This window comes from Ictidomys tridecemlineatus, chromosome 5 (assembly GCF_052094955.1).
Source record: "Ictidomys tridecemlineatus isolate mIctTri1 chromosome 5, mIctTri1.hap1, whole genome shotgun sequence".
Classification (NCBI taxonomy): Eukaryota; Metazoa; Chordata; class Mammalia; order Rodentia; family Sciuridae; genus Ictidomys; species Ictidomys tridecemlineatus.
The window spans coordinates 79,913,999-79,939,797 of record NC_135481.1 but is presented as its reverse complement, the minus strand read 5'-3'; the positions used below and the strand labels follow the sequence as shown (position 1 = coordinate 79,939,797).

The following is a 25,799-nucleotide window of genomic DNA, read 5'->3' as shown; positions in this document are numbered from 1 at the left end:
CAGATTACATTACATGAAAGAAATTTAGTGAATATACTATTTTCAGATTAGACACATATTGCTCAAGAGGATCCTACACCATATATAAGATACATGTAAGTAATATTTCAGAGAGGAGCACCAGGAGACAAAATTCTAAACTTCTTAATTTGTGAGGACGGGTGCTGGGTATTGGACGTAGGGCCTCACACATGCTCTACCACTGAGCTACATTCCCCAATTCTTCACTTCAATTTTATTTATTTATTTATTTGCAGTTCTGGGGATAGAACCCAGGACCTTGGATTTGGCAAGCATTCTACCACCGAGCTATATAACTAGCACCTCAATTTTATATGATGAAAAATATCATCTCTAAAAGACACGCCCAACTTTATCTAGTACTATAAATTATACCCAAGAACTCAACTCTAAAAATAAATTTTGCTTACATGATGACACCTAAAAAACTGCTTCCAAAGAGTTATGTTTTGGCTAGGGATATAATCCAGTGGAAGAGCACTTACCAGCACACACAAGGCCCTGTATTTCATTTCTAGCACCCCCAAAGAGAATAAACAACAAAAAAAGAAAAATAATTGCCTGCATGAAATAAATGAATAATTCTATACTTAAGGTGTTATTAATTATATAATCTACACAAAGTATCCCTGTAGTACAATTAGTCTTATTTCATAGGAATATGTACATTTCTGCCCTATTTAGTTCTACCAACAGCTAAGGAAGAAAATTACCTCATATTTTTACTGAAGAACACAATTCTGGCTAAAAGCCAGATTTTTTTTTTTGGGTGAACACAATATCTTTATTTTTATGTGATGCTGAGGATCGAACCCAGTGCCTCATACATGCCAGGCCAGCACTCTACCACTGAGCCACAACCCCAGCTCCATGTGTTAGGTTCTTTAAGAACCACAAGGTGCTAAAATGTCCCAAGAGCTGTTAAGAATACATGAAGTATGCTTTGTGATAAGCTGCAATAGCCTCTTTCACAAGCTTAGTTTAAGTTTGGGCTAAGGATATAGCTCAATGGTAGAGAATATGTTTAGCTTACAAGAGACTCTGGGTTCAATTCCCAACACCAACAAGTAAATAAGACTATATTTAAGCTGATCCTCAAAATTACTAATTGACCTGCTCCCCAAAACTTTGAACACTGCCCACCAACAAAAATTGGTTATTGCTTTTATACTTTTTATTTCAATAATATATGGTTATCAATGCCCAGACTAATAAGTAAGCTAATAATATGTTCTGGAAGAATGAAATTGTATAGAAGACAGGCAAATTTTTAATTCCCTGATTTTACAAACATGGCATTTGGTATTTGCAAAAAAAAAACAATGTTCCCCCCAAATGCATCATAATCTTTTTATAAAACTCTGATCAAATTGTGCACAATCAGAGAAATGAAAAGTTGCGCTGCTATTGGGTACAATGAATCAAAATGCATTCTGCTGTCAAACATACCTAATTAGAATAAATAATTTTAAAAACTCTGGTCAAAATATATTGAAAAAATACTATGATTCAACAACAAAAAGACAACTAATCCAATTTTAAAATGAGCATGTAGTATGTACAAGATCTTGATTCTATCTCCTATATTGGAAAAGAAATAACAAAAAATTGGATAAAGCATTAGAATAGACATTTCTTCAAAGAAAGTATACTAATACCTAATAAACACATTATTAGTCATTAGGTAAATCCAAATAAAACCACAGAATATCACTTTACATACATACGGATGGCTATAATTAAAAATAACAGGGCTGGGGATGTAGCTCAGTGGTAGAATACCTGCCTAGATGTGTGAGACCCTGGGTTCAATCCCCAGCTCCACAAAAAGCAACAACCAGAAAACAACAATGATAACAAAATTGGAAACTGCTATATTGCCAGGGAGAATGTAAAATGACATAGCTACTGGGAAAAACATTTTGGCATTTCCTCAAAAAGTGTCGAATTACCACCTAACACAGCAATTCTACTCAAAGGAATGTACTCAAAAGCATTTAAAAACAGACTCGATTACTTGTACAACAGTATTTATTACAGTATTATTCATAATAGTCAAAGATGAAAACAACCCAAGTATCCATCAACAAATGAGTGGATAAACAAAATATAGTATAGACACACAATAAAATATTCAGCAATAATGAAGAAATTAAGTTCTGATTCACACTACAACACAGATGAACCCTGAAAACATGCTAAGTGAAATGAGCCAGACAAAAGAACAAATACTACATAATTCTACATACATTAAATAACAGAAAGATAAAAAAGTTGATTAGCAATTACTACGCTGGAAAGAAGAATAAATGGGATGTTAAAGCCTAATAGATACAGAATTTCTATTTGCAATGATAAAAGAGTCTTTGAAATAGATTGTGATGGTAGCTGTGTAACACTATAAAGGTAATTAATGTTACCAAATTGTACACTTGAAAAATGGCAATATATTATGTACATGTATTTTTTTAAATTAATATACTTTATTTTTCATAGTTTTAGGTTCACATAAAAATTGAGCAGAAAATATAGCATTCCCATATATTCCCTGTCTCTGCACATCCACAACCTCCCCTGCCATCAATATCCTGAATCAAAGAACACTGTTGCAAAAAGTGAGCTTACACTGACACATTATCATCACCCAAAGTCCATACTTTATATTAGGGTTCACTCTTGGTGTTGTAGACCAATGTATAAAAACATGTATCCACAACTGTAGTAACATATAGAACAGCTGCAATGCCCTAGAACTCTTTTGTGCTCTACCAATTCATCCTCCTTCCCTGAAACTCCTGGCAACAACACTTATCCTTTTACTGTCTCCATAATTTTGCCTTATCCAGAACGTCATATAGTTTAGAGTCATACAGTCTATAACAGATTGGCTTCTTTTACTTAAAATGCAATTATATTTCCTCCATGTCTTTTCATGGTTTGCTAGTTCATTTCTTTTTAGTGCGAGATGACATTCCAATGTTTATATGTACCATTGTTTATTTATCCACTCACCTACTAAGTGACATTTTAGTTGCTTCCATGTTTTGGAATTACAAATAAAGCTATAAAGTTTATTTACAAATAAAGTTATAAATATCCAGGTTTTTGTATGGATGAAAGTTTTCAACATATCTGGGTAAATATCAAGGAGTGTAATTGCTGGATCATACAAGAGTATGTTTACTTTTTTTTTTTTTTAAAGAAACTGCTCACTGGGCTGGGGATGTGGCTCAAGCGGTAGCGCGCTCGCCTGCCATACGTGCGGCCTGGGTTCGATCCTCAGCACCACATACAAACAAAGATGTTGTGTCCGCCGAAAACTAAAAAAAATAAATATTAAAAAATTCTCTCTCTCTCTAAAAAAAAAAAAATTTACAAAAAAAAAAAAAAAAAAAAGAAACTGCTCACTGTCTTCCAAAGTGGCTTTACTATTTTGCATTTCTACCAGCCACTAACTGGAGCTCCTATTGCTCCACATTCTCACTAGCATTTGGTTTTGTCAGTGTTCTGGATTTTTGCCATTCTAATGGGTGTGTTGTAGTATCTTACTGTTATTTTAATTTCCAATTCCCTAATGACAATTGATATTGAACATCTTTTCACATGCTTACTTGCTATCTATATAACTTATTTGGTGAAGTATTTGTTCAGGTCTTTTGCCAGTATTTTAATTAAGTTGTTCATTTTCTGAGTTTTAAGAATCCATTTTAAAGTTTGGGTCACCCCCACCACCCACCAGGACTGGGGATTAAACCCAGGGGCACTCTACCAACAAATACAACCAAGCAATTTTTCATTTTTATTGTGAGACAGGGTCTTGCTGAGTTGCTGAGGCTGGCCTCCAACTTTCGATCTCTGTCTGAGTCTTTGGAGTGGCTGGGATTACAGAAATGTGCCATCATGACTGGCTGGATAACTATTTTAACAGATGGTCTTTGGCAAGTTCTTTGTTCCACTCTGTGGCTTGTTCTCTCATTCTTTTAATGACTTTTGCAGATCAGAAATTTAACTTAAATGAAGTCTAGCTGATCAATTATTTCTTTCATGGGTCATGCCTTTTGTGTTGTATCTAGAGTCATCACCACAACCAAGGTCACTTAGGTTTTCTCCTATATGTTATCTCCTAGGGGTTTTATAGTCTTGTGTTTTACATTTAGGTCTATAATCCATTTGATTTAATTTTTGTGAACAGTATAGGCTCTTTACCTAGATAGATTTAATCTTTTGTAAGAGGATGTCCAGTTTCTCCAGCACCATTTATTGAAAAGACTATCTCTACTCCATTATACTGCCTTTGCTCCTTTGTCAAGGATCAGTTAACTATATTATTTACATGAGTCTATTTCTGGGCTCTCTATTCTTTATCATTGTCTATTCTTTCAGTAATACCATGATTAACCTTTCTAAGTCTCAGGTTCTTCCTTGTTAAATAACAATATTCTTCCAAGTCTAACAAAAATGCATACAAAGCACTTAGCACAGTGCCTGGTTATAATCAATTATGAGATGCTAGTTATAGCTACCTACAATAGTTCACACCAGACAAAACCAAAACTTGAACTACAAGATTCTAAGAGTGAATTTGGCAGGCACTGTTATTTAAAAAGCAAAGTAGTGAAATGTGGCCTCAAGTTTTTTATTTGAATATTATGGCACTAACCAATAAAAATAGGGAAGAAAAGACATAGACAGGAGAAAGCATTAAAGTTTGAGATGTTTGAAAGGGAACAGAATGGAGGAATTAAGACTTAGAATAGCTGAAATAGAGGACAGAAGAAACTGTTGAACTAAAATACATAAAATGACTGACTTAAGATTTTAAATTACAACATATCAGGGCTGGAGGTATAGCTCAGTAGCAGAGCACTTGCCTAACATGATAAATCTAGTAGGTGTGATCCCCAGCACAGACCCTCCTCCCCGCAAATTACATCATATCTACATGTTTGTGTGATTTTTGCCAACAGTACTCAGCTGACACAGACCATTATTTGACTCAGTTATAGGTGGTTACAGAAGTTCTCGCTTTATTCTCCATAAATTAAGTCTTAATAATTATAGAATGAATTCTTCCAAGTAAACAAAAAGGGAAATATATAAATACAATTTAATGAGATTTACTAAAATTGCTCTTAAGCAGTTTATTAGCATTAACTAGATAGGTTAATTTTGAAAAAGGTTAATTTACCTTTTTCAAAATTAACCTAACATCTTTTGTCCAAACAGATTGTTTAGATAGGTAGTATACCATAGTATGATTAAAAAGGAAAGTAAAGGATAAAGGAACAACTGTTTCAAAGGAATGTCATTATTCAGTCTGATAAATAATTTAAAAATCACTTACCCATTTTGGAAAGCACCGCTTTGTGTTTCTGAATCATCACTGTCACTGATGATAATAGTTTCTCCATCTATACTGCTAACATGTCCATTAGCATAACCATTATGGTGTGGAGGGAGGACTTCCAAAATCCTACACTGTAACCTGAAACAAAATGAATACAAATCACTTGATACTTTACAACCAAACATTTCACAATAATCTGTTTTGAACAAATGAAGTTTTTATTTACTTATTTATCCACAGATAGATCATTGCACTGTAACAAGAATAACTGCCTACATCATAACAAGGTTTGAGGGAGGCACATTCCTTATATCAGCTTAAAAATCCAATACTCATGCTTGTTTTTTTTTAGAGAAAGAGAGTGAGAGTTTAAATATTTATTTATTTTTTTAGTTTTCAGAGGATACAACATCTTTGTTTGTATGTGGTGCTAAGGATCGAACCCGGGCCGCACGCATGCCAGGCGAGCGTGCTACCGCTTGAGCCATATCCCCAGCCCTAATCATGCTTCTTATCAACAAAAGGATCAGTTTTATAGAAAGAGTATAGCTGACTAAATAAACAATTTAATTAAGAAGAAAATCTGTAATATCCAATTTAAGCAAAGATTAGATACAATTCAAACAATACAAAACTATAGTTCAACTTATGAAAATCTTTAGCAATTATATTCTTTATATTTCCTTCCTCCTGCTAGATCTGAATTTTAGTTTGTTTTAGTTTCTTTTTTCTTTGGTGGGAAAGAGAAACCAGGGGTTGAACCTAGGGGCACTTAACAACTGAGCTACATCCCGATCCCTTTTTAAAAATTTTTATTTGAGACAGGGTCTCCCTAAGTTGCTTAGGACCTCACTAAGTTTCTGGGGCTGACTTTGAACTTGTGATCTCCTTATTTAGCTTCCTGAGTTAGTGGGATTATAGATATGTGTCACTATGCCCAGCTTTAGTTTAATTTATCAAGTTAGGCTATTGATTTGAGATCTTTCTTCTTATTATTTTTTTTACAGTTAGATGGATACAATACCTTTATTTTATTTATTTATTTTTATGTGGTGCTAAAGATTGAACCAAGTACCTCACACATGCCAGGTGAGAGCTCTACCACTGAGCCACAACTCTAGTCCCAAGATCTTTCTTATTTTTTAACACACCCATTTATAACCATAAAATCTCCCTTTAGTTCTTCTTTTGCTGTGTCTGGTTAAGTTTGGGTATACTGTTATTTTTATAATTCCTTTGTGATTTATTTTAAATCCAATGGTTATTTACGAGTGTGTTATTTGGGGCTGGGATTGTAGTTCAGTGGTATACAGCACTTGCCTAGCATGTGTGAGGCACTGGTTTCAATTCTCAGGACCACAAATAAATAAACAAAATAAAGACTATCAACAACTGAAAAAAAAATTAAAAAGAAAAGAGTGGGCTATTTAAATTTCCACAAATTTGTGAATTTTCCAGTTCTCTTGTTGTGGTCAGGGAAAATACTTTGTATGATAATGTGACCATTAATCTTAGGCATCAACTTCACTGGATCAGAGGAAACCTAGATAGCTGGTAAAACATTATTTTGGGGTGAGTCTATGGACTAAATGAAGACGAATCAGTCCTTAATCAGCAACCACTGATTCTAAATTTCAGGATTTTACTCCTGGACTGAGAGTTGACCATCCAGTCCCTGGTCCTAAGGCCTTTTCAGACTTGGACTGAGCCATGCTACTGGCCTCTCTGGTTCTCCAGCCATGAAGATGGCCTGTTGTGGGACTTCTTGGTTTCCTTAATTACGTAAGCCAATTCTAATAAATTTTCTTCACATGTCTCTCCTCTCCCATATATTTACTATTGCTTCTCTCTTTCTTTCTCTCTCAAGAATCTTTATTAATGAAAGTATCTATCTTTTAGAATCTAATGAGGGCTAGGTGCGGTGGCACACTCCTGTAATCCCAGCAGCTTGGGAGGCTGAGATAATTTAGCAAAGCTCTAAACAAACTTACTGAGATGGTGTCTCATACAAAACAAAACAAAACAAAACAAAACAAAACCAAAAAGGTTGGGAACATAGAGTAGTGGTAAAGTGCCCAGTATCAAAGGGGTAGGAAGGAACTCAATGAGACCAAATTGGTGGCCCAGTATATTGTCTCCCCTAGAGAAGATCTCATGTGCACTTAAGAAGAATGTACATTATTGTTGGTTTCAGTGTTCTGATTTATATCTATTAGGTTTAGTTGGTTTATTATATTGCTCAAGTCCTCTATTTCCTTATCTTCTGATTATTCTACCCACTATTGAGAGTTGGGTATTTTAAGTTTTCAACTATTATGTCTGTCTCTCTTAGAAATTATTATTATTATTTTGGACACTGGGGATTGAACCCAGTGGCACTCAATCCTGAGCCACATCCCCAGCCCTATTTTGTATTTTATTTAGACACAAGGTCTCATTGAGTTGCTTAGCACTTTGCTATTGTTGAGGCTGTCTTTGAACTTGCCATCCTCCTGCCTCAGCCTCCCAAGCTGCTGGGATTACAGTTGTTTGCCCTTGTGCCTGGCTAGAAATTTTATATATATTTTTTTGTGTGTGTGTGTGCGGGGGGGGGGGGGTGCTGGGGATTGAACCCAGGGATTTGTGCATGCAAGGCTAGAAATTATATTCCTTTTAAAAAATTTTTTAGTTTTTAGTTGTAGTTGGACACAATACCTTCATTTATCTATTTCTATGTGGTGCTGAGGATCAAACCCAGGGCCTTGCACGTACTAGGTGAGCACTTCACCCTGAGCCACAACCCCTGCCCCTAAAAATTATATTCTTAATTAAAGCTAACTGTTTAGAAAATAAAATGTTGGCACAATCTCTCATTATACAGATTGGCCTTATCATTTTTCAAAGCATCTCTATATATATAATTAGTTATAGATGGACACAATATCTCCTTCCTTCCCTCCTTTCTTCCTTTCTTCTTTCTTTCCCTCTCTCCCTCCCTCCCTCCTTCCTTCCTTCATTTATGTGGTGCTGAGGATGGAACCCAGGGCCTCACGCGTGCGAGGCAAGCGCTCTACCACTGAGCTACAGCCCCAACGCAGTATTTAACATTTTATTTTCAAAATTTTCCTGACCATTTCCTTATTATACTTACCAAAAATCTTGAAATGTTTTTTAAAATATATTTTAGTTGTAGTTGGACACAATACCTTTATTTTATTTGTTTATTTATTTTTTTATTTTTACGTGCTAGGCAAGTACTCTACCACTGAGCCACAACCCCAGCCCCTTGAAATGTTTTTTGATTTCTGGAAGGTTTCCTGTTCACTAACTCTATGGTCCCTATTCTGGCTGCTGCTGCTGCTGCTGCTGCTTCTTCTTTTTTTTTTTTTTTTTTTTTGTTGCTTTTGGTGCTGGGGATTTCTGGGGATTTGACCCAGGGCCTCATATATTCTAAGAACAAGTTCTACCACTGAACTGTACTGCAAAACCTATTCTGGCTTCTTTTACTCTGTACATTCCATCTAGATGTTATGGACTGCAACTTCAGACTCATTCACTACATCTAAAATATTCCTGAATCCCATTTCTACTGTGCCAATTTTCAGTGCAAGAAAAAAAGGCACCTGCTTTCTCCACACTCCCTCTTATTCCAACTTCTTTATTTCCTGCCTCGAAACCACAAGTCCATTGTGAATTCAAGGTTAGGATCTTATTATTATGGTATCATTTTTGTTGGTTCTCAAAGAGATTTCTGAAACTTTCTTCTTTCTCAAGTCCCTGTCCTGCCCCCAGCTCTTTAATGTTAAAAAAACAGAGAAAAGATCTTGACTTAGGATCTTTGACTTTTCTTCTTTTCAATACCAAAATGTCCATATTTTTCATAACTCTCCATATTACTATGTCAAAGGGCTCTTCTTCATCCTATACCACTCTTCTTGTTTCATCTCCTGTGTATGTTTAGCCTTACTCTGCTAGCCACATAGTATTCAATACCCTGGAAAACTTATATTCATTCTCCAGCTTTCTAGAGATTCCAATTCTCTAATACTCATTGGAACCTGACATTGCTGAAGCCAAAGATGACTGCAAGAACAAAGAGGAGAATCTGAATAAACATACCCTTGTGTAGAAATACACTGATTGTCAAAACAGTAAGGAGAAAGCCAATCAAAGAAAACCTACATCTGTACCTGTTCTGTATATATTTTGCTTCTATTAAAGACCATTTCCTTGGCTAAAAAAAATAAATTTATAGCTTCTTCCTATCAATATATAATATGTTCTTTAGTGCTGTGTCTCCTTTCCCAGAGCTTCCTCACATGTCTTCACAAGTCTTAAAATTCTTTTGGCCAGTTGTGGTGGGGCATACCTGTAAGCCCAGTGACTCTGAAGGCTGAGACAGGAGGATTACAAGTTTGAGGCCAGCCTCAGCAACTTAGTGAGACCCTGAGTCGTAGAGTGCCCGAGTTCAATGCCCAGTACCACCAAAACCAAAACAACAACAACAACAAAAACTTTTCATATACTAAATATCTTCCTCTTCTTCCATTTACTGGCAAGTGGTTTGAATATGTAGTTTATATGGTCCCTCCATTTCCCTACCCTCTGAAAACCCTCACAATTTTGGTCATCTTACAAAAGAACCAGTCCCATCAAAGAGCATTACAATTATACATAGGGTTCATTTTGACAAAAACATATACACAAGGAATTTGACTTCAGTCCCCCCAATATCCTCTTTCCTCTCTCTTTCTATTCTCACCCTCCCTCCCTCCCTCCCTCTCTCCCTCCCCCCCTTCCCCCCCTCCTGATCCTCCTTTTGCTCCTTTATTATTTTTTGATTGGTAAAGTCCCTGATCTTTTGGTCAACAAAGCTAACAGTGTTGTCTTAGTTCTAATTTCCGTAAACCATTGTTATTCCCTTTTTTTCTAAAAATGTCCTAAACCTTCCCTACATATCTACCTCCATACCTTTTCCCTCTTTGCCAGGTTCTTTTTCTTTTTTAAGTACTGGGAATTGAACCCAGGGGTGCGTAACCACTGAGCCACATCCCCAGCTCTTTTAAAAATATTTTATTTTGAGGCAGTATCTCACTAAGTTGCTAAGGTTAGTCTTGAACTTGTGAGGTTAGCTTCAGGCTCCTGAATCACTGGGATTACAGGCATGTATACCACCACACCCAGCTTTTGACTGGTTCTTATTTCTTACTACCAAAAGTGTATTGCATATTTCTCAATAGTTATATACTTTCCCTGGGTATTTTCATCTCAGCTCTATATAACTGACTCCCTCCTAACTTCTAATAATTTAGTCATTTAAAAAAAAAATCTATTTCATCTCTAAGAGTCGCAATTATAAGTTTGTTTTGAAGAAGCATGGCAATTTCTCATATGGTTAAACAAAATTACCATATGACCTAGCAGTTCCACACTTAAGTATACATCTAATACATATAAAACATATATCCACACAAACATTTGTATATGAATGTAGCAGCATTATTCCTAATAACCAAAAAGTAGAAATACAAATGTTCTTCAATTGATAAATAATTAAAATGTGGTATATATCCATACAATGAAATATTACTTAGCCAAAAATAAAAAAGGAATGAAATAATAATACATACTACAGAATGGATGAACCTTGAATTCTGTTTTTTTATTTTTTTAACTATACGATTTATTTTTTTTTTAGTCATACATGACAGCAGAATGTATTTTGACATATAATACATACATGGAATGTACATACATCAATCATATTGTCTATTCCATTCTGTTGCTGAACCTTGAAATCTTATGTTAAATGAAAAGGGCCAAACACAAAAGACCATATATTGTAGGATTTCATTTACATGAACAGATACATCCAAAGAGAAAGTAGATGAGTGGATGCCAGGAACTTGGGGAAGAGAACTTAAAGGGCAATACATAGTATGTGCTCATAGGCACAGATTTCTTTTGCAGATGGTGAAAATGTTCTTAAAATGAGACAAAAGCAAGACATAGTTAGAAGTAAAATTTTTAAAAAGAGAGAGCCCTCTGGAATTACATCTATGACACTTCTATAATTAGCAGTCTTAGAGGAGGTTTTATTAACTAAGAATATCCTAATCACATAAATACCTAATGTGCTCAATACCAGAAAAAATAGTCCAAGATTAGAGACTTTGCTCACTACATCATTCATTTGGTCATCTCATACTACAAATAAGTTTTAATATATCATGGGTATCCACAAGACTGCTTGTCCATTTGCTAACTCTATTCTTCTAGGAACTTTGTTTTACCATACCCTACCTCTTCCACATGGCTATTAGTAGTGCTGGGCAGAATTAAAAGGGTGGATAGAATTAGGTGATAGAGCGCAAGAAGCTTTTTGTTAATACATCTTTTCCAAGATTTTAAAACTTAGAATCTAGAAAGTGAAAATCAGTCCCTCTCATGGAATCTATAAGATAAAATTCTGATACTAGTGACAGCCATGTTTCCTGCCATAAGAGGACCACAGTATAGCAGAAGATAAAGCCTATAAGAGGGAAGAAAGGGGAGATTCAAAGGGTTCCCTTATTCCTGTTTTTCATTAGTCTTAGCTGCATTTTGTCCATTTCAGACTTAGCTGTTTAATCTTTTCATCAATTCAAAAAGCTGATAATTCCCTTCTTTTTCTAAGATGAATTTTTGTTACTGCCAAAATAAACAGAATCATAAAATTCCAGAAAAACAAACAATATTATTTAGAGCTAATTAATTTTGGGAAGCTAGTAGATTTTTATTAGATAATAGTGCCACAAAAGAACAATTATATGATTTCACTTATGTGAAGTATCTAGAATAGACAAACTCATAAGGGGGTTGGGGGAAGGGGAGAATGAGGAGTTATTGCTTAATGGGTACAGAGTTTCTGTTTGGGATGATGAAATACTGGTGATGGTTACACAATACTGAATGTCACTGCACAGCACACTTAATAATGATTAAATTGATGTGAAGGACGTGACTCTACTTTGTGTACAACCAGAGATATGAAGAATTGTGCTCTATTTGTATAATGTGAATTGTAATGCATTCTGTTGTCATATATAATAAATTAAAATTTAAAGAATTTTTTTAAAACAATGATTTAATTGGTAAAATTTTTGTTTACTACAATAAGAAAGAAACTTTTAGTTGCTGTTGTTCTAACAATAAAGTTTGAGAAAACCACTTACTAAACCTACATTGTAGCAAATGGAAATGTTTTCTAAAAAACTATAGACTGGGGCCGGGGTTATGGCTCAGTGGTAGAGCACTTGCCTAGTATGCATATGAGGCACTGGGTTCGGTCCATGGCACCACATAAAAAAAAAAAAATAGATTAAAGATATTGTGTCCATTTACAACTGAAAAGAAAAAAAAACCCCTGTAGTCTGACTTTCACCACTGGCTAGTAGAAATAAACCAGCATTTCTAAAGAGGAAAAACTATAGGAAGTCAGATCAAAACCTTTTAGGTAATTATGTATTCTATCTTTTTAAAAGTCTGTAATTTACTGACATGAATTAAGCCATAAATCTGTAACAGTGACAATTAGACATAGAAGCAGCCTTTTAAAGAATGTTCTGGAATGGTATATACATCTTTCCACTAAAAAGATGTTTTCAATACTCATTGTCTAATTTACATCTCAACATAAAAACTCTGTGGCTGGGGTTGTGGCTTAGCAGTAGAGCACTCACTTACCACATGCAAGGCATTGGGTTCAATCCTCAGCACCACACAGAAATAAATAAATAAATAAAGGTACTGTGCTCAAGTACAACTAAAATAAATAAATAAATAAATCTCTTTTTAAAACAAAAGCAAATCATAACACATTCTAGAACTGAGACACATGCAGAATTTTTACAAGGCATTTGGGGTAGAAGTTAAGGAGAAAGACCAGAAGAAGCCTGGGAAGATCTACTTGAGATAAGCGACTTCCTACCAAATTTGGATCTTTAAAAATGGATAGCTAGAGCTGGAGATGCGGCTCAAGCGGTAGCGCGCTCGCCTGGCATGCGTGTGGCCCAGGTTTGATCCTCAGCACCACATACAAACAAAGATGTTGTGTCCACCGAAAACTAAAAAATAAATAGTTAAAAAAAAATGGATAGCTAAACCTATGACACTCCTACCTGCTCTGTGCTGCCTCATTAACCTTTTATTTTCTTGCAATATAGAAATAACATTAATTAAAAAACACTGCACTGGGCTGGGATTGTAGCTCAGTGGTAGAACACTTGCCTAGCACCTGTGAGGCACTGGGTTTGATCCTCAGCACTACATAAAAAAAATAAATAAAACAAATATATTGTGACATCTACAACTTAAAATACATTTAAATAAACACTGCACTTAGATAATTAAACTTTAAATGCAGAAACAAAGTAAATTTGAAGTTGAGCTAAAAAAAAAAAGAAGTTTTGTAATACCTATTTTAAGTGGAAGAAACCAGACCACTCAAGGAAGTCTCCTATCTCACACAAAAAGACTATAAATTATGTTGATTACTTGTCATTGGGAAGAAGAGGTCAAGAAAAGACTGCTTCGTTTATAATTCTTCACTTTTTAGATTAATTAATCAGTGTATCCCAAAGAATATTTCACTTTGAATTGTTCTAAGGTTCTTTATAGACTTATTAATACTAATATAATTAAATCCATGAGGAATTTATTTCTCCAATAGATATTTGACCCATTATGAGTCTGAATATTGTAACAAGAATCATCAGATTCTTTATGAAGACAAAAACACATTATTAAAAGATATACAGTACAAATAAAAATATTCATCAAGAAAATTCTAAATGCAAAGTAAATGGAATTAAACCCCACATATTTCTAATTAGTTCTCAGCATCTGGATATTATCATCATTCTGTTTAAACTCCTTGGGCTTCAAAATTATCTTTAAAATTCATATTGATTAGTATGGATGAAACATCAACCAATTAATTAGAACTTACCAAAAATTCTAAAATCCCAACTAGTATATTCAAATTAATTAATCAAGTGTTTGTAAGCTCAGTTTTATGTTGGCCTAACAGTCTGATGAAAACATGCAAGATATGATAACCTTGCTGTATGGATACAGGATCCATGAATAAATATTAGAGATAACAAAACATTAAGTATGAAAAGCTACCATATTTTTAGTAGTACCTAAAACACTTATTCATAATAATTCATAATAGCCAAAAGGTGGAAGCAATCCAAGTGTTCATTAATGGATGAATAAATAAATGTGGTGCCTATGTATAATGAAATATTCAGCTATAAATACGAAGAAAATACTGTCTGTATAGATTAAGCTAGACATGATTACAGCCATCTTGGATTTTAACCACCACATTTACCCTAGAGTAATCTTACCTAGTTTTTCCTGCATAGTTTCCTAGCAAATTATAAACAGACAAAACCATTAGTGTGGTAGGTGGAGCTTTACAACCAGACCTCAGCTCCAAGGTTGTGCCTAACTCTTTGATATTAAGATAAAACAAGTGTACTACAGCTAGGATATAGTCAGTTTTGTTTAACTCAAATTGCAGAGATCTCATTGGTCTTGCTGTCACCCACGGGCCACACTTCCATCAGTAAATGAACGAATAAATTGCATTCTGTGCAATCCTGGATCTGATTTCCTCTTTCTCATGACACTTTGAGGATAGTTCTCACATACAAGGATTGGGTTATTCTGGGAACACTGTTATATGTGACAATGTGAATAAGCCTCGACAACATTAGGTAAGATGAAATAAGCCTGTCATTGACAGACCAATGTTGCATGACTTCACTTAAATGAGATAGCTAAAGTATTCAAATTCAATGAAGCAGAGAGTAGAACAGGGAGTTGCTATTCAATAAGTACAAAGATGAATTAGTAATAGAGATCTGCTATATCACATTTTGCCTATAGTTTTACAATACAATAGTATACTTAAATTTTTTAAGGGGGTAGATTTCTTATTAAGTGATCCCACCAAAAATTTAAAACTATTTTTAAGTGGAATAATTGTAAATTCTGCTTTTAAACTATGTATGTGGGCATGTTTTAAGTGTATTAAATGAATAAGACAACATAATTATATGTACAAAAATGTTAATGATCAATGTCTCTAGAAAGGATTATATAATTCTGGAAGATGAACTTCCACTCTTCCAGAAAGTTCTGTTTATTTCATTCTTAAACTTTTTTTTTTAAATAAGAATTTCAATATTTATTAGTATTCAGTGGACACAACATCTTCGTTTGTATGTGGTGCTGAGGATCGAACCCTGGCCGCACGCACGCCAGGCGAGCGCGCTACCGCTTGAGCCACATCTCCAGCCCTATTTCATTCTTAATAAAAAATAAATGTGTAAAAAGAAGTATCTAAAACAAAAGACTATTTCTAAACAATCAAACAGGTCTTAATATAAAGAGCTGATAGGAAGAGATTTCTTGACTTTCCTCTATCTTATACTATCCTAAAGAAAGAAAACAAGGACCACAATGTGGTGGTAATAAACAAAAGAAAAAGTCTGAGTTCTTGCTGACTCTGGTCTTGTCATGTTAGCCCTATACTACAGACTTCTGGACTTACTTTATATAGAGAGAAATTCTATTATGCTTATATAATTAAAAGTTTTTGAAATGAAGTACATTCTGCTCTCATATACAACTAATTAGAATAAATAAAATTTTTAAAAAATTAAAAGTTTTTCTATTATATGTATCCAATTCAAATTCCAGGTGATAGGAAAAAGTAATCTCCAATTAGGTATGGTAGGTCTTTTATAAACACTAATTGCTGGGCTGGGGATGTGGCTCAAGCGGTAGCACGCTTGCCTGGCATGCATGCAGCCGGGGTTCGATCCTCAGCACCACATACAAACAAAGATGTTGTGTCCGCCGAAAACTAAAAAATAAATATTAAAAAATTCTCTCTCTCTCTCTCTCTTTAAAAAAAAACACTAATTGCTTTACACAGATTTTTTCTATGTTAAATTCATTTTAAAAGCTAGAGAACTGTTGCTCGCTTCGGCAGCACATATACTAAAATTGGAATGATACAGAGAAGAGTAGCATGACCCTTAAACAAGGATGACATGCAAATTCGTGAAGCATTCCATATTTTTTCTGCAGACATATGTTCAAAGTGCTGGACCCTCATGACAATAGCCATCCACATCATCAACTGAGCATTAATGGAGGACTTTGGATTTAAGCCTCAACTCTGAGTAGGTTCTGGAAGGTGAAGTGTTCATTGTTGGGTATAGGTTGAATGAGTTGGAAAGCTATCCTCTGCAGTACATTCTAGAATAGTTGAGTATTTGAGGATTTTTTAAAAATACTTTCAATTTTTAAAAAATTTTTTGTAGTTGTAGATGGACAGAATGCCTTTATTTTATTTGTTCACTTTTTTTTTTATATGTGGTGCTGAGGATCGAACCCAGTGCCTTATATATGCTAGGCAAGTGCTTTGCCGCTGAGCTACGACCCCAGCCCTAAATACTTTTAATTGTAGATGGACACGATATTTTATTTCTTAATGTGATGCTGAGAATTGAATCCAGAGCCTCACATGTGCTAGGCAAATGCTCTACCACTGAGCCACAACCTCCCCACCACACCCTGAGTATTTGCTTCTTGTAAAGTACAGTTAAGATATTAAAAAAAGAAATTTCACCTACGTGAAAAAATTCACCCAAGGGTGAATCTAAAAACATAATTTTAAAATACTTTGAAGAAAATGCCTTGGTTGTTCATGATATTCTTGAAAATACAGAAAGTTGGGATAAGATTTTAGCCCTTGTTCCTAATTCCTTGTTCCATGAAGATCTTCAAAAAAGACTTCCAAAAGTCTCACAGTTCACTTCAGCAACGGAAGCATTTGAAGAGAGTAGCCAGTACAAACCAGAATATCAAAAATGAAAATGTGAACCCTGGCTGGAGTGGGAGATTTTGCTCCAGTACTATTTTCCAAAGCTGGATATCAAAGTTAGTAAAAGAATCAATCACTTACTGAAGAGCTCTTTTAGTGTTCATCCTAAAACAGATCACATTTCTGCGTGTATCAATTTAAGAAAGTGGATCAGTTGATCCACTTACTATTCCAACTATAAGCTCCATCTGCCATGAATTGGATGTCATTTTCATTAATGAAAAAGAGGAGACTGAAGTTGAATCTGATATCAAACACTGAACCAAAGATCATAAGAAGGCCAGTCTAGCATCTTATGTGAAATATCTGAACAGTTTCTTGAAACCCTGGAAAAATCCCAAAAAGGAGAACTTCTCAAGAAGAGTGATATACAAAAAGATTTCTGAAGATAACAACTCCCCTCAAATAAATGTGGATATCATCTACCTTTAAGCAAGGATCAAATAAATACTTCAAGAGTTTTGTAATAAATATGGCAGAGGGCTGGAGTTGTGGCTCAGTGGTAGGGTGTTCACCTAGCATGTGTGAGATCCTGGATTTGATCTTTAGCACCACATAAAAATAAATTTTAAAAAAGTTATTGTGTCCAACTACAACCAAAAAATAAATAAATATTAAAAATAAAAAACAAATAAATATGGCAGAACCAAAATAAATAAATAAATAAATAAATAAGAGCTGAGTAAGATTTTCAAATGTGAAAGTTATCACTGGCAATACAAATTTCAAGTCTCACATCTGTTCCAGAAAACTGAAAATCTGAAGAATAAATTGTAAGTTTAACGATTTACGATTTTAAAAAGGCAATCCCTAGCATTGGAAAACAAAACAAAACCAAACCAAGAGGCTATAGGAACAAGAGAGAAGTGGGTATCACTATAAAAGATCAAAAGAGTCTTATAGTAATAGAAATGTTCTGTTTCATGATTATCTCAACATCAATGTCAATATCCTTGTTGTGACACTGTACTATAAATCTGTAAGATAATATTGTAGAAAATTATTTTACAACAGCATGTGAACCTATAATTATCTGAAAATGGAAAAATTTGTTTAAAATGCTAACAATAAACATGAAGAAAATATTAACTCCAACCAAGAGTATTCATTCCACATAGGAGAAATAAATCAATAACAGATGAAAGTAGCCAGGCATGGAGACATATGCCTGTAATCCCAGAGGCTTGGGAGGCTGAAGTTTGGGAGGCTGAGGCAGGAGGATAGAGTTCAAAGCCAGCATCAGCAATTTAGCAAGGCCCTAAGCAACTCAGTGAGAGCCTGTCTCTAAATAAAATCCAAAGAGGGCTGGGGACATGACTCAGTGGTTAAGCACCCCTGGGTGCAATCCCCAAGAGAGAGAAGTAATGGATACTATGTATATATGTATATTACTAGCATGGGAGACCTTGGGTTCAATCCACAGGACTGGGGAGAAAAAAGTCTACTGGTGTTGTTATATCTTAAAACAACATATAGGAAACCCTCAAGAACAATGACTATGATATAAGAGAATTAGAGACTGCCTAGAAATAATTCACCAGAGTAGGCATATTCACTTACTCTAAGTATGGGAGGAACCTAAACATTTACTGAGTGCTTTACATGCCAGGTACTACACCAGGCTTTTAATGAATATTAACCACTGTGGCAGGTTGCTCTAACTGTTGAATTGAATCATACTTCTCTAATCCCTTCCCACATTTACCCTGGATTTACTTATGTGACTTGCTTTAGCATATGGAACACTAAAGAACATGGACCAGGGAACATTTCTACCACCCTAGGTACAAGTTTGGGCTAGCCTCCTGAAAAATGAGAGGTCACATTAAAGTAGACTCTAGCCATCCTTAGTCTAAGGCCCCAGATTTGTGAGTAAGTTATCCGAGACTGTAAGACCTAAACAGTCTCAGCTCAACTAGGTCAGCACAAAGCATAAAAGCATTATAGCGACCATAGAATTATGAGAATACTGATTCAGGCACTAATTTTGGAGTGTAGTTTGTTAGGCAGCAAAAGCTAACTATTACAATCACTGTTTTAAGGCTCTCTTCACCATACCACACCACCTTTGTATGCCATACTCTTGAGATTCTGGGTAAAAAAGGGATCTCAGGCGTTTTATCCTACAACAACTCTTGTTCAAGATTTTCCTCTGTACCAGGAGTATATACAAGTTTTTGGTTTTTTTTTTTTTGAGATGCTAGGGATTGAACACAGGGCCTTATGCATGCAAGGTAAGCACTCTACTGACTGAGCTATAGCCCCAGTCCATCAACCTGTTTTTGTATGACCTTCTAGCTAAGAATGTTTATATATTTTTTTTTCTTTATTTTTTTTTGCGGAAGAGTGGGTAGTGGGAATTGAACTCAGGGGCACTCAACCACTAAGCCACATCTCCAGCCTTATTTTGTATTTTATTTAGAGACAGGGTCTCACTGAGAAGCTTAGCTTCTCGTTTTCTGCTGAGGCTGGCTTTGAACTCTTGATCCTGCTGTTTTAGCCACTAGGATTACAGGTGTATGCCATCACGCCTGGCTTGTTTATATATTTTTAAATGGTCCAAAATAAAAAACAAAAGAATATTTCATGGGCTAGGGTTGCAGATCAGAGGTAAAGTGCTTGCCTCACTCATGTGAGGCACTGGGTGAAATCCTCAGCACCACATTAAAAATAAATACATAAAAAGATATTTGAAAGGGGGTTGTGGGGGCTGGGGTTGTGGCTCAGCAGTAGAGCGCTTGCCTAGCACGTGCGAGGCTCTGGGTTCAATCCTCAGCACCACATAAAATAAATAAACAAAATGTGACCAACTACAACTAAAAAATAATGATTAAAAAAAAGATATTGTGTCCATTGACAACTAAAAATATTTTTTAAAAAAGAATATTTCATGCTATGTAAAAACATGGAAACTCAAATTTAAGTGTTCATTAATAAAGTTTTAGTGAAATACAGCCATGTTTGTTCATGTGTACATCATCTATGGTTACCTTTGTACTAGAAAAACAGAGTGAATAGTTGTGACAAAACCATATGAACCACAAAATCTACAATATTCACTATCAGGATCTTAATTTTTTTAAAAGAAGTATGCTCAGAATTATTCATGACATATTTTGAATTTAAATAAAAATTTTCACCTAGTGTTGAATAAGTAGTTTTTAAATATATACTGTTTTAGTTGTAGATGGACACAACATCTTTATTTTGTTTATTATGTGGTGCTGAGGATTGAACCCAGTGCTTCAATTTGCTAGGCTAGTGCTCTATCACTGGGCCACTGCCCTAGCCCATATTTTTTTTTGTACTTTTACCATTCTTTCTTTTTATTGAGAATTATATTAGCTGATGTTATTTATTTATCTCTCTCTCTCTCTAACTATTCTTAGTTGTAGATGGACACAATACCCAGTGTCTCTCACATATGCTAGGCAAGCTTTCTACCATTGAGCTACAGCCTCAGCCCTGATGTTCTTTCTCTTAATTTTCCCTTAACTTCTTTCTATCTTGGGATGGCCTCTGAATTTATCTAAGAAATAAAAACTGTAATTGAGAATCACAGTTCAAATGAATTTTACTTAAGTGTAAAAAACGATAAGCCTCCAAAAAAACATGAGAAACTAACAAATTATTCTGAGCAGGCAAAATTTTAGTTTAAGTATCGAAACAGAAAGTTGTTCATTAAAAAATAATCTTGTGCATGTATAAATTCATAGCACTGAATCCTACCATTAAGTACAATTACAATGCACCAATAAAAAAATATGTGGGGAGAAAAACCCTGTAGTCTTTTATTGGTCAAGTGGAATAGACAATGACAGGAGGTAGAAAAAGATATGGGAGAGATCTTACTCAGTCAATCCTCTAATTTTTTAGACCTGAAAATGTGTAATAACCATGTAGATATAAGATTCTCTTTTAATTCCATCAGGGATTTCAGGTCTGAAGTAGCTTTTCAGTCTCCCATCTTTTGTTAGATAATATATTCTCCAGCCATTTTGAACTAAGAACTTTAGAAATACATATCTTCTATTTCACCAACCTTTTAATACTAAATTCTGAGACATAAAATAAAGCAAATAAACATTGGGTTTTCTTTCATACTGGAAAAGATGTGAACCTCAATTTATATTCCTCATTTTTATCATCTTTCTTACCTCAGGATCCCTCTATTAGTGAAAATTTGTCCTGGTGTACATTCAGCTGACTGCACTTGGCATTAGCACAAAGGATCAATAAAGAAATTGCCATAGAAACTACCCCCAACCCCAACATTCAAAAACTTTTTTTTTTTTTTTAGGCGTAGATGGACACAACGCAATACCTTTATTTTTATGTGGTGCTGAGGATCCCGGGTCCCGCCAGTGCTAGGCGGGCGCTCTACCGCTGAGCCACAATCCCAGCCCCATACATTCAAAAACTTTCTTGAGGAGCATTACACAGATTGTTCCTAAGGGCCACTGAAATTTGAAAGTCCTTTGAATACTAAAGAAAGTAAATTTAAACTTCACTGAACTATTTTCATGAAGTGTCAGGCAGTTGATTCCACGCAGAAACATTTACAACACAGATTTGTTTTATATATATATATATATATATATATGTTGTAGTTGAGCACAAAACCTTCGTTTATTTATTTTTATGTGGTGCTAAAGATCGAACCCAGGGCCTTGAACATGCTAGGGCCACAACCCCAGCCCACAACACAGATTCATATAACTTTTAAATTAAACATACTCAAGCTGAATGCAGTGGCACATGCCTATGATTCCAGCAACTCAGAAGGCTGAGGCAGGAGGATCACAAGTTCAAGGCCAGCCTCTGCAACTTAGCAAGACCCTCTCACAAAATTAAAAAATAAAAAGGGTTGAGGAACTGTACCTCAATGGTAAAGTACCCTACATTTTATCTTCAGTACCCACCCACCCATCCATCCATCTATCCATCATGCTGAGAAAAAAAAATTCTATTTTCATTTATTTTTGTGATTTTTTATTGACTTTTAGGGTATATGAAGCACTTCCCAGGAAATATCTCCCAATTTATATTATACAAATATATGTTTTAAATTTTAATTGTTCAACTTGCACTGACAATCCAGAACCCAATTACTTTGTAAATCCAGGTCTCTGATACATACAGCATCCCTTAAAGAAGATGGTTCTACTCTTAGAATTCCAAAGAAATCACAGCTATCCCCAATACCCTTCTTTTTTAAAAAAATTAAAAATTACACTAATTAGAATAAAAAATACATCTAAAAACACTGTATTATCAACATATTGGGGCCATCAGGAACTGATGAAACAAAAATTTTAGGATATTTCTTAGGACATTATTTGGCCTGGAAATACTAACTCTGACCTTAAAAAGTCAGTAGTACAATCTGAACAAATGTTATAGTTCTTAAAAAAGAACTATAATAAATTTAACTAATATAGTTTTTTTTGTTTTTTTTTTTTGAGAGACAGAGAGAGAGAGCGGGAGAATTTTAATATTTATTTTTTTAGTTTTCGGAGGACACAACATCTTTGTTTGTATGTGGTGCTGAGGATCGAACCCGGGTTGCACACATGCCAGGGAAGCACGCTACTGCTTGAGCCACATCCCCAACCCCAAATTTAACTAATATGTATTGTTAGAAATTCTATGTACTACCTTTGATCCTAAATAAGATCCCAAATAATCATCCTGATTCTTGTAACCCTTTCTGCTAATCTATGTGTTTTTTTTCTCCTTCAAATTTCTAGTCAACCTTTTTCCAAAGACTTCTTGATTAATCACATCTGGACCTAGTCACTGGCATCCACACATGTGCATGTTTAAATCAAAATAACTATTTGTTTATCACATATATCTTTTATGTTTATCTTATCAATTATTTGGTATCTCTTTTGTCCTCAATATTAATACATTTTAATTATGATTCATCAACTGAATTAAAGATAATAATATAAAAGATTCCAAAGATAAGAACTCCATTTTCCAAAGATAAAAAGTCCATGGACTTTTTACACTAATAATTTACTTTATTAGTGCAAATTGCTTAAAGCATTCTACCAATACAATATAGATGGTCCAGAGGGAAAATACGTTAATAGTTGAGAACAGTTAAGAGCTCTTTTGATTTGAGATCATTTGATGCCAACATTATTATCAGTTTATACAATTAAAAAAATTTATAATCTTTATTTTCCAAGGTAGTTCTAAAAGCAATATTGAACCATAGTCTCTTCTTGACTAGATTAAATGGTTTAAATTTTAAATCCAAAAATATGAAGATAATATTTGGGAAAACCAAGCTATCAATTAAACTCTTTAGTGCAAATATAATTTTGCCATTTTACTGAGTTAACAAACACTGGTCAAAGCTCTATTATTCAGCTCATGGTCAAACATTATTTGAAAGAAAATGAAGTTCAAGCCAGAAGTAGTGGCATGTGTCCGTAATCCCAGCTACCTAGGACACTAAGGTGGGAGCTGGGGTTGAGGCTCAGCGACAGAGCACTCACCAGGTACGTGCGAGGCCCTAGGTTCGATCCTCAACATCAAATAAAAATAAAGATAGTGTGTCCAACTAAAAAATAAATATTAAAAAAAAGGAGAGAGAGACACTAAGAGAGAAGGATCATTTGAGCATACTGAGTTCAAGACCAGCCTGGGCAACAAGTAAGAACTCCATCCTTCCCTCAAAAAAGCTGTTTATTAAATATTTTCAAGAGAACTAACCTGGGGCAGAACAAAAAGAGTAATTTAAAATATCTTCACAGAAAGGCAATTTTCCAAGTAAGGTTTTAGGAACCAATAAAACCATTTCAAGCAAAAACAATTAGAAATGGTACACATCTCTATTCTAATATGAGAAAAGATCTATACCATTACAAAATGAAAAAGCTGCTTGTCATTTTTTTTTCAAAGTTCATATAAGAATTGAACTTGAAGTTATATATTCAATTTTGACAGTGATTATTTCTGAAAAGGGTATTTGGGAAATGAAATCTACACTTTTCATTTTCTCTCATATACATAAAGCTCTTAATAGGAAAAAAAAAAGCAGATTTTAAAAGGTTACACATATACACACATACTTAGAAACAGATCTTGGTAAATTGTCCAGACTGGCCTTGAACTCAAAATCCTTCTGCCTCAGCCACGTAAGTAGGTGGGATTATAGGCACACACCAGTGTGTTCAGTAGATTTATATAAAAAAATTATAACTCTTGATAAGTGGAACATATAACATTTCTAAACACCTATCTTGATAATTAAAAAGAAGGCAGTGTTCTAGAAAGCATCTAGAATACTGCCTAGCACACAGGAAAAGCTCAATAAATATGTTGACATAATTTCGGTTCTGCAATGTATTCTTTTTTATTAATTTTTTCTTTTAGTTGTAGTGGGACACAATACCTCTATTTATTTTTATGTGGTGCTTGAGGATCGAACCTAGCACCTTGCACATGCTAGGCGAGCGCTTTACCACTGAGCCACAATCCCAGCCCTCTGCAAAGTATTCTTTTTTAAATTAATTTTTAGTTGTTGATAGACCTTTATTTATTTATTTTTATTTATATGTGGTGCTGAGAATTGAACTCAGTGCCTCACATATGCTAGGCAAGTGCACTACCTCTGAACCATAGCCCCAGTCCCACTTTGCAATGTATTCTAATACTACCAAGTTATACATTGATTCAGGCCAGTATATTTATGTAGGTAATGTGTAGTCCAGCTTCTTCTTTGCTATTAGGTGCCACTTCTTATGGCACTATACCTACTTTTAGAAGTATCTTTTGCCATCTGTTGCTTCATATTTGCTTTGAATTCTTTCCACTCCCATAATATCTTAACTATGCCTTTATAACACTTTATTTCTTTTAGTCCTTCATAAACATCCTTAGCTCCTTTAAACTGTGAGTTTCTATACAGGAAAAGACTCTTATTCATTCTTATATATTATCTACAGCCTTAATGTGGTAGTCACTCAAATACTTGTATGCACAAATTGACAAAAGCTCTCCCTGTGACAAAAAAAAGAAAAAAAATGTTCAAAAGGAACATAAACAACATGATAATTACAACACTAATCTTTCAATTTTAGTACAAGACTTAGAACAATAGGCTCTTGAGTAGCTTTGATAGTCAAATCGGAAATAACACACATGGATGTTGTGGCAGTGACTTTCTTACTCAATCTTAGATTTTCAGCTAACATTAAGGTCCACAGTTGTGTTCCAAAGAATTTGAACTGTTAAGAAGTCTGTACTCTAGCAAAATGGGAGATTATTTACCATAGCTGTATATAGAATCTTTAAGGGGTGCAAACCCCTCAGGTAGACAAAATTTTAGAAGCTCTCTTCTCTGTAATACCTCTTCTATTCTTTTTTGTTTTTTTTTTATTTTTTGTTTTAATTAGTTATATATGACAGTAGAATGTCATACATAGATGAGATATAATTCTGTCTTTTCTATTCTTGCACATATTAGGACCTCTACCCTAAATGGAA

The 25,799-nt window shown here is 34.6% G+C and overlaps 1 protein-coding gene, 1 long non-coding RNA gene, 1 other non-coding gene and 1 pseudogene across 6 annotated transcripts in view; 2 read left to right on the top strand and 2 right to left on the bottom strand.

Annotated features, from left to right (window-relative positions):
• The window catches only part of LOC144377551 (uncharacterized), a 174,439-nt gene that overhangs the window by 79,106 nt on the left and 69,534 nt on the right, over positions 1-25,799 (bottom strand). The window lies entirely within an intron of this gene.
• Baz1a (bromodomain adjacent to zinc finger domain 1A) overlaps positions 1-25,799 on the bottom strand; it is a 110,884-nt gene that overhangs the window by 62,488 nt on the left and 22,597 nt on the right. For all 4 annotated transcript variants that reach the window (XR_005729191.2, XM_005322676.3, XM_005322674.3 and 1 more), the window contains one exon: positions 5,366-5,506. Coding sequence is in view for 3 of the 4 variants with exons in the window: in XM_005322676.3 (XP_005322733.1) it covers positions 5,366-5,506 (141 nt within the window). In the remaining variant the exon portion in view is untranslated. The remainder of the gene's footprint in view (positions 1-5,365; positions 5,507-25,799) is intronic.
• Positions 14,688-17,680, top strand: LOC101976247 (DNA primase small subunit pseudogene; annotated as a pseudogene).
• On the top strand, positions 16,382-16,488 carry LOC120886931 (U6 spliceosomal RNA). Its single transcript, XR_005730117.1, has one exon. It is a non-coding gene; the product is annotated as a U6 spliceosomal RNA (small nuclear RNA).